Genomic DNA, 9,689 nt, shown 5'->3' on the forward strand with positions numbered 1-9,689 from the left:
CTTGATTTCCAAAAACCATTCACGAACAGCTAAACGGTGGAAGTTGAAGGCCCACACGACCTACCGTTTTATTTTTCTCAACATCAGAGGCACCAAAAGTTATGGTCGGAAACAAACACCATATAATTAATTAACTCCAATTACATTTCCTACATTCAGATATTTCTTCACCAACAACATGGAGCAATGTCCAATTAGACAACTGTGTCATCTTCATCACTCATCATCAACAAACAACTTTTGAAACACTGCATAATTTCAACAACTCATAAAGGACCCTTTGTCTTGTTACAAACATAGATACCTGATTCTTCTACAATGTTCCAGTGAAACACACAAGAACAGTGCAGGTTTCTATACTTTTCTAGTTGTGCACATGTTGTTAGTGAGTGTAAGGATATAACAGTTCATAGAAAAAACGGTGCATGATTGAAGAGTTAGTACTAGGTGGTAGAAGTTGAGTTTGTTTTGACTTTTGTATTGGAACAGTGTGGAGGAGCCAAAAAGGAAATTAATTGATGGGAGAAAAACGACTTACGTAGGGGAATACCTGCGAGATAATGGTTATGTGTGCTTAAAACGACATGTGTTAGGATCTTAGGGAACCTGACTTTGATTGAAATGAAGTACATGAAATCCGTGTTATTCAAGGTTTGAATAATTGAATGCATGCTTTCAAGATGGGACGCACGTATTTTTCTTTTTCTTTTCATTCTAGTGCCGTGATTCTTTCGCATTTCCATATTTTTCCTCTCTTCTTTTCTTCTCATCATTATTTATTACTCTTGGGTGGGTTAATTTCTTCTGGGACTCATATCAGTGTAGTGGCAAAGTTTCAGTTTTTATTTTGGCCTTGCGGCGTTCTTATGGATGATGATGATGATACAGAACTGATATAATTAGTTGAATAATTCATCAATACAATAATATGGTGAGGACTTTTCCTCATATTTGAAGGAGAAAAAATAATAAAAGAAAAGAACACAATACTATGATCTGGACCTGGCTGTGAAACCTCCTATGTACACTTGACATCCCTGTGTTGTATGTTATTATTGCCAAGACTACCCCTTTGGGTTTCTCTTGGCCAAAAAGAAGGGAAGAGTTCTTGATCTCCCTTGTTTGGTTATCCAATTGCAATATGGTGTCTGTGTCTGTCTTTAAACTTTATGTGGAGACTGTGGAAACCAATTTTGAGACCTGTGAGTGAAGCCATTCATTCATTCATTCATTCTTTCTTTCTTTCTTTCCATATTTAGAAAGCTACTATGAAACCAGGGTTGGATGTGTGATTTTTTTGATATTTAGTATCTTCTACTTCTTGGGATATAGTGTGATGGGTAAACCATTTTGGGGAAGAGCAAAAGGGCCATATTGAATCCCATTCTTTGCACCCACAACAGACCACCTGCACCAGAAAAACAGAACCAACACTTTAGAAACATTCTAAACACCCTTATTTGGAATGTGTGTACATTCATTCAAACCATATGGCTAAAACACTTGGTTTTTTTTACCAACCTGAACTTTGTGGTCAGATGATGTAGGAGGACCAAAATCTCCAACTTGGCCAATTCATTCCCTGGACAAGCGTGGATCCCACTGCCAAATGGCATAAAAGTATTGGGTTTTGGTGCAGCCTGAAGAATTATTAAACAGAATCTGTTAAGTTCTGAACTTGGTATCACACTGTAATAAAAACCACAGTTTTTCACCGCTATAATTACCTCGAATCTCGAGGGGTCAAATTTTTCTGGCTCCTTGAAGTTCTCTGGACTGTGGTGTATGTTTCTGAATAGAGGTAGCACTTTCCACCCTTTTGGTATAAGATACCCTGTACAAAACAAGTAGCAGCACAGAATCTGTGAGCCAAACTGAGAAAAGGAAAGGAGGAGATCTTTGGGGTATAAACTAAAAAAGAGAAAAAAGAAAGATTTGGTTATTGACCTTGGTATTCAACATCTTCTACTGCTTCTCTGAAAGTAAAAGACAAAATTGAAGCAACTCTGAGTGTTTCCTGAATAACCCTTGAAGTTATGGGCATCTTTTTGGTATCTTCCCAATTCAGACCCTTATCCTCTCCACTTTCTTCCTTGCTCTTCAATATGCACTCTTGCTCCTCCTGTAAAGTCAAAAGATTTAGAAAGTGTGAGGACTAAGGGATCAAACTTTTTTAAGTAAAAGCATCTTCTATCTTGTTCTAACATCATATTATTCATTGCACTTTCACTTCTTTTTCTAGTATCTCTTTCTCTTTCTAGTTGCAGATTAGATTTTGATGTGAATCATTTTTTAACAACTTTACTATTTTTATGCCCTCAAAATCGACAAAGATAAAGGGTGGTAGGACCCAGACACTCACAGTAACAGCTTCTAGGACACTGGGGTTTTCACCGAGGTACTTCACAATCCACGTCAGCACACTGGCCGTGGTATCACGAGCTGCAAAAATGACGCCAATTACATTATCTGCTATCTGCTCGTCGGTGAGCCCTGCTTTCTCTCCCATGAACGAACCCAACAGGTCCTTGTAATCCTGTTTTCTCTGCCTTCTGCTAGAGATTATCTGGGCCAAGATCTGCGCAAGCTCCTTTCTCGCTTTCATCGCCTTGTGGAACAGTGTCCCCGGAACGTTAATGGGCATTGAGTTGTACCCTTGCTCCAGAGTGTAGTAGCACCGTTTCAGAGCATCTCTGTACAGAATCTCTTCTTTCCCGAATATCGAAAGCAGAGCAACGTTGAAGGTGAACTGCAGTACACCCAAAACCGTCAAAATCCCATTTTTCATTTTTATATCAAAATTTAAATCCAACGAGGAATCAGAAATAGGTAGAAGTGTTGTTTTTTTACTAAACAGAGAGGCTCTGTTCTGGAGGGCTCACCGTTTTCATTTCAAGGAAAGTGGTGATGAAGCGGCCTTCCCAGGATTTCAAGCAATCTTGGGCAATGGATTCAATGTCAGGGATGATGTTTTTTATGGCTTCTGGCATGAAGGTGCGAAGAACAAGCCTTCTCAAGTTAGCATGGTACTCTCCCTGGTGAAAGAAGATAGCTTGTTTTCCCAACATCCTCTCTTTGCTAGCTGGGAATGTTGGCTTGAAGAGCTGAGCTTTGTTGAGCACAAACTTGGCAGCCTCGGGGCTGGAAATCATGACGCAGGGACATCCTAGAATGTGGGACTTGAACATAGAGCCATACCTGGAGAACAAAAAAATGGAGATATGCGTGTGAGTGAGTGAAATTTGGCGGTGGGAGCAGAGAAGAGAAGGTTAAAAGCGAAAGAATTTCCGGGAAGAAAATTGAACCTTTTGATTTTGGAGGCAAAGAAGACATTTGGGTCTTGAGAATACATTTGAAAGGTTTCTCCTATATAAGGCCAGCCCATGGTCCCCGGCGGGAGCGGCAAGTGGCGGCGTTTGGAGACAAAGGGGTTGATGAGTGTCCTGAAGAGAAGAACAATGAAGAGAGAGGTAACAGCGGAGAAACATAAGATTGTGGTTAGTTCCATGTTTTTATGTTATGAATGAGAATGAAAATGAGAGAAGAAGATGTTTTGTGAGAAAATAAGGTGATGATTTTGGGTATTTATAGGCTGTTGAATGAAGAGTGGAAGCATATGAAGCAGGAAGAGGGTGGGAAGGAGGGAAAAAGAAGGGAGGCTTTCAATTACAGCTCGATTTCCACACACGGAATCTCCCTCCAGCTCATTCATGTTTTTCCTGTAATTTATTTCCCTCATCAAGAGAGAGAAACAGACAGCACGTGTCACTAGAGTGTATACTCATACATATAACACTTAGAGTTCGGTTGACCGTACATCTATCATAGATTGGTGTTTCTTTCTCTAGTGGTGTTGGAGAGAGAGAGAGAGAAAAAACTCCCAACACCAAAAATGGATCCTAATTAATTAATCATAGGGAGATAGATAGATAGATATAATATAACCACACCAGCGACTCTTTGGTATGACAAAAGCCAACACTAAGGTAATCCACATTTTCCTCTGTTACTACCATTTCCGTACAACTCGATTCTGTTAAATTCTTTATACTTTTAATGCAATCATGCTATACTTTTCTTTGGGTATTCTTACTTCAACAAAGGATTAATCCTTTCGTTTTACTCGATCATCTTCTTCACAACATTTATGAAGAAAAAGGAGTTCAATAATTCACATAACTATTGCTGTACACAATTTATTGCATGAACCCACAATGTTCAACTTCTCTCTTTCATTATGAAACAGCTAAAAAATCAATCACCCCTTTGTTAACTACGTTAGTGTGTGTGTGTTTTTTTTTTGGTTTACCTGTTTTTGTTTGTTGTTTTACGTTACTTTATGCCTAACGTCTCTAACATGTGTAGGTGATGACAGAAAAGTGGAAGGAGCAAACCATTTTGGGATATTTTTGTGTTGTAGATAATGTGAGTTTTTGGGTCAAATTTGGAGAGTTGGTGAGAAAATGAGAGAAAATGAGATAAAATAAAAGGAATTTTGTGGCAATGAGATGATGCATTGTTTGGACATTTCAACTATGTGTAGTAGGTTTGATGGTGTAAGTTGAGGCTTTACATTAATTAGGCTGCCACCCACCTTAAACTAACTCATCCATGGATCAAACACAGAATAAAAGTCTTCAACTGGTCCCCAAAATCATAAATTTCTAGTAACTTTTAATCTTTTTTTTACTGTTTCTGTATTCCTTGATGATGCAATAACTTTTCAAGCCAATAAATATTCTCTCTCACCTTCATCATTTGTTCTTATATCTTTCTCTTATAATTTAAAGTCGTATAAATCAGTGAGAGATTTTGATCGATAATTCTAAAAAAGTTAAAATAATATCATTATCATTAATTAAAAATAATTTTAAGAAACCTAATTATCAAACAACGAGTATGTCATAAATAAGACACATTTTACATTCGTAAAACGAATTTTCATACAAAAATATTATATAAAAATAAATAAAAACGATTAAAATTAATCAAAGAAAATATAACTATTCAAATCCTTATATTTCAAATATTTTCTGAATATGATTTTTTTTTGCACAATAAATAATGAAAACTTGGTATAAAAAATACTATATTATAAAATTAATATTTTACCATCGAATTAGGCAAGAGAGGTTTTTTTTTTCATAAATAGAACTATGAAAATTTAATAGAAATAATGAATATGTGTTTTACTTCATTTTTTTTAAAGATGAAACACATTTCGAACAATGAATGACTTTGTAATTAATTTTATTATTGAAAAGATAATGAAGTCATAGATGAGGAAGATAAAGTAAAAAAAAATATCTTAATTTTGTTGTAATATTCATTTTATTATATTTGATTTCATATTTTAATATTTATTAAAATTAAATGGTGAGCAATATAAAAAATTAAAAATCATCTTAATTTAATTTCCATAAATTTTTATTATATACACTAACATAGTTAATCCTTCTTACCATTAGTGCCAAGGAAAATACCATTATATAAAATAACAATCTTAAACATATATATTTCAATTTACATGTTTTCTCAAAATTTGATTTTTCAAATAGAGACTATTGAATTTTTCAGCAATCATACAGAGTATACATTTATTAAAAAGTTAGAAAGAACATATCTTTTTCTTTCAACAAAAAAAAAAAAAACAGAAAGAACATAACTTTTACAAACAATCTAAAATCTAAATCATAAAATATATATTCATCTGAAAATATAATATTAACGCAAAAAATTTAATAAAATACAAAAACTACTCAAATTACCTGATAATGTTAGTTTATATATATATATAGACACACTGGTACCCAATTTTCAAAAGAAGGCTATGTAAAATACTAGAATTTTTCAAAGTCAAACTAATAAGGCCTTGATTAATGGGTAATTAATGTACATATCAAATTAATTTTGAATTTTGGTTGTTTGTTTACGTTAATTAATCACATTTAAGTTTTCCCCGTGACATGTCTTATGTTGCGCTTGCTCTTAAGACGAATTCTGGCACAGTCTGCATCATATTTAAAGAAAAAAGGCTATTTAATTAATGATATTAACCCAACTTTTGTATTATCCATTAAAGAATTTGACTTAGTTTTTATTAAATAAATATGAGAAGTAGGTGAAGCAGTCATAGTTATAAATCAACCATAGATTTTTCAAAATGATTGATTACAAAAATTGATTAAACCTTCCCCTATAGATTAAACTACACACCACATTAATAATAGTGTTCTTATTATACTACAACAATTTTGCAATAAAAACTTTTTATAATAAAATTAAAAAATTGTCTAGTTTTTATTTTATGTTCTTAAATCTTTATTTGTTGATTGGTTGACCATTACTGAGAGAATCAATTTGAGAAAACCTCATAAATAACATAATCATAATGTCAAACAGCTATATTATATCCCCACATAGATTTTGAAAACTTTAGGTATTTCAGATTGATTTTTGACACGTTTGCATGCAGCACATGATGCATGCATGTGGTGGAATTTATCACCCACTACGTGTCAATGTCAAATATATATATATATATATATATATATATATATATATATATATATATATATATATATAATTAACAACTAAGAAAAGTTAGGAATTTCAAGAGTGTAGTTTTGCGTCTGCTCATAGAAATGGTAATTACAAAACTAAAATATCTAAGTAACACAATATGTCAACTCTTGACTTGTTAGACAACGTAGAAGTTTTAAGAAAAAAATAATTTAAACTTGAATTTGAATTTATCAGAGCATGAACTTGGAAACTTTTTTAATTGTATGCATAAAAGTGGAACGTCACATGATGCTATGTATTAACAAAAACGCAGGAGAATCAGAAGAAAGTTCATGATTTGATCTCATCATTTTGACTTTGAATAAATTAAGTTTAATATCTAAGAAACAATTAAGTACTTATCACTAGATCAAAAGTTATAGTTGTTAGTCAGGACGCAACTCTTTTTATTTAAAAGTGTAATACAAGTTAAAACATTACGATTTATTTGACTGTAATCGGGTTCATTTAGTGTCTATTATGGGACAATTGATGTCACTTACGACAAAAATTCTGATCACTAATATTTGTTGATTGCAGGTAAAGTCCTTTAGGGTAACATGAAGAAATGTAAATAACAGAAATCATAGAAGTAATTTGATTAAAAATATGTTGTCATTATTTTTTTTGGTGTTCGAACACGCATGGAACACTGTTAAGTGTGATTGTGAAATGCGAGGGTATTCATAAGTCTTTGAATGATGCATAAACGTGTGACAATGAAAGCCACGTAAGTGAAGAGATTAAAAAGAAGAGATAAGGATGATGACAAGTTCAGTTCTTTTTTTTTGTTTGATGTATTTGCTGAAAGTGCGTGCATATTCAAATGCACTGTTCCACAGACTCAGAATTTGAGCATCGGAAAACGAATTTCAGAAAACATAATGCATATTTCCATTAATATTGGAGCAAGACAAAACCTACACCACAAATTCGTATTCACCTTCACCAATTCTTCTTTATTCAAACATACTTTTCGCACACAAACTTTTTTTTTTTATACGCATGATTAAATAGCAGTTTATTTTTTATTTTTATATTGTCTTGGCGGTTTTATTCGGATGATAATATAATAAATTTTAGTTTAAGCATGAACTGATCAAAATTGAATTTATTTGAATATTATTTTTCACTGTATAGGTTTTAAAGAGTGATTAATTATACATAATGTGGGTGTGGTGTTATCCTTCTTCACGTAAGCATGCATGATTTAGGTCAGAAAAAAACGAAGATGACATATGAAGCTGGAATAATAAGCATACACTCACAAATATCTCTACAGCTAGTAGGTAAGTACAAAAGATAAATTATTAAAATACTAAACATTATTTTTAGCCGCTTTAATAAATATTTGTTTTTAAATAAATAAATCTTTCTAGATCTATATATATTATACATTATTTAGAGTATGTAATAAATAAAATTTAATATGTAAATTATTTTTTTAGGTTTATTATTAGAGCTAGTTCAAAAATTAATGACTGAAAAAGTTTTTTTTTGTTCACTTTAACTAAAAGAGTTATATCATATATGTTAGATTAATTTTTTGTAACTTTTTTGTGTTGTAAATGTTATTTAAAATTTTTAGTTGGTGGATCTGAACTTTAGTAGTTGTATTATTTTTGGATTGGGTCGGTTTATGATGAATACTTTATAATATAATGGATTTTTAAAAATTATAGCAAAAATAAAGATATAAATAATAGTTTGAAAGAAACAACAGAGTCAGAAATTATTGAAAAAATTCTTAAGCTATGTCTGTTTCCAAGACATGAAGAAAATGCAAAAGAAAAATAAAAAAACAAATCTTAACACGTGATAAATGAAATATAGTTTTATAGTTGACTTTCCAAAAATATTTACTAAAACAGTTGAAAATAATTAAACATAATCTGTTACATTCAAAATTATGCTATATATATATATATATATATATATATATATATATATTAATAAAATAATTAATCATGTCAATTACTTTTCTTATATTTATAGACACAATTAACCACGTTAAAAGAAATAGTATAATAAATAATTTAAATTTGGATATTTCTGAAGTTAATTCTTTTAAGATTTAATAATTAGTTTTATGAAAATTTTAAATTTAACTAATTAACTTGTTAATTAAGTTTATTGAATTTTAATTTTTCAAATTTATATATGAGCAAAAAAAACATAATTTGTACCTAATTAATTAAATAAATTAAACATTAATTTTTAAAAAAAATTTACCATTATTTTCATAATAAATCCTCTTTAAAAATTAATTCATACTCATTTCTATTGTATTTTAAATGAGAATATTTTGATAATTTATTATTACTTAACTAATTTTTTTAATTTTTCTCAATCTTTCGTTTTTTTTTCTACTTATCCAATGATATTAAATTATTATAAAGCAGGATTGTGGTTTGAAGAGAGGAGAGTGAATTATTGAGCAATAAATTAAAATGCATTTGACTTTTCTTATAATTTTTGGAGTATTGATTAGTGTCACAAATAAAAAGTCAACGCGCAGTAGGATCCTTCTTCTTTCCCCCACTTGTCCGGCACTACTTAATGTAAACCCATCCCTGCTGCACCCTTTCATTTATTTTTTTAACCTACATATTCTCAACTTTATCTTAAATTATAACTTAAGATATTATTCAAATATTTATTTTATAAAAAATTATATTAAACTAATTTTGTAAGAGAAATTCAAAATAATATAAAAGAGTACAAAATAAAATAAAACAAAACTTTGTAATGTTACTTTTACATTAAAAATTACCTTAGCACAAATTCACCCCTAACATTTTATCCCTTCGCACTAAACACTGGAAGAAATATATATATATATATATATATATATATATATATATATATATATATATATATATATATATATATATATATATATATATATATATATATATATATATATATATATATATATATATATATATTCTTAACTTGCTTAATTTTATCTCACACATTTAGATAAAAAAAAATTATAATTTTTAAAATATTTGATGATAAACAAAATTTGAATTAATCTTATTTTATATAATTTTTTTTATCAAAATTTTTATTTTAATAAGGTCATTTAAATTTTACAAGAATTTTTTTTTGCTAAAAATTTT

General features: G+C 30.3%; 1 protein-coding gene across 1 annotated transcript; it reads right to left on the reverse strand.

Moving 5' to 3' along the window:
• Positions 1–877: 877 nt before the first annotated feature.
• Positions 878–3,587, reverse strand: LOC114173713 (abscisic acid 8'-hydroxylase CYP707A2-like). Its single transcript, XM_028058271.1, has 7 exons — positions 3,306–3,587; positions 2,883–3,198; positions 2,363–2,749; positions 1,948–2,122; positions 1,728–1,834; positions 1,522–1,640; positions 878–1,408 (listed from the first exon to the last, which is right to left on the reverse strand). The coding sequence occupies exons 1-7, from the start codon at positions 3,506–3,508 to the stop codon at positions 1,315–1,317; spliced, it is 1,401 nt and encodes a 466-aa protein (XP_027914072.1). The 5' UTR covers positions 3,509–3,587; the 3' UTR covers positions 878–1,314.
• Between the last annotated feature and the right edge of the window lie 6,102 nt (positions 3,588–9,689).

This window comes from Vigna unguiculata, chromosome 2, assembly GCF_004118075.2.
Source record: "Vigna unguiculata cultivar IT97K-499-35 chromosome 2, ASM411807v1, whole genome shotgun sequence".
Classification (NCBI taxonomy): domain Eukaryota; kingdom Viridiplantae; phylum Streptophyta; class Magnoliopsida; order Fabales; family Fabaceae; genus Vigna; species Vigna unguiculata.

Bases quoted from the DNA above. Each gene is read 5' to 3' on its own strand.
- LOC114173713 (XM_028058271.1), bottom strand. From the start codon at position 3,508: ATGGAACTAACCACAATCTTATGTTTCTCCGCTGTTACCTCTCTCTTC. The intron at 1,641-1,727 runs GTAATTATAGCG...ATAATTCTTCAG, and splicing joins TTGACCCCTCGAGATTCGAG to GCTGCACCAAAACCCAATAC. The intron at 1,409-1,521 runs GTTGGTAAAAAA...TTTCTGGTGCAG, and splicing joins CATCTGACCACAAAGTTCAG to GTGGTCTGTTGTGGGTGCAA.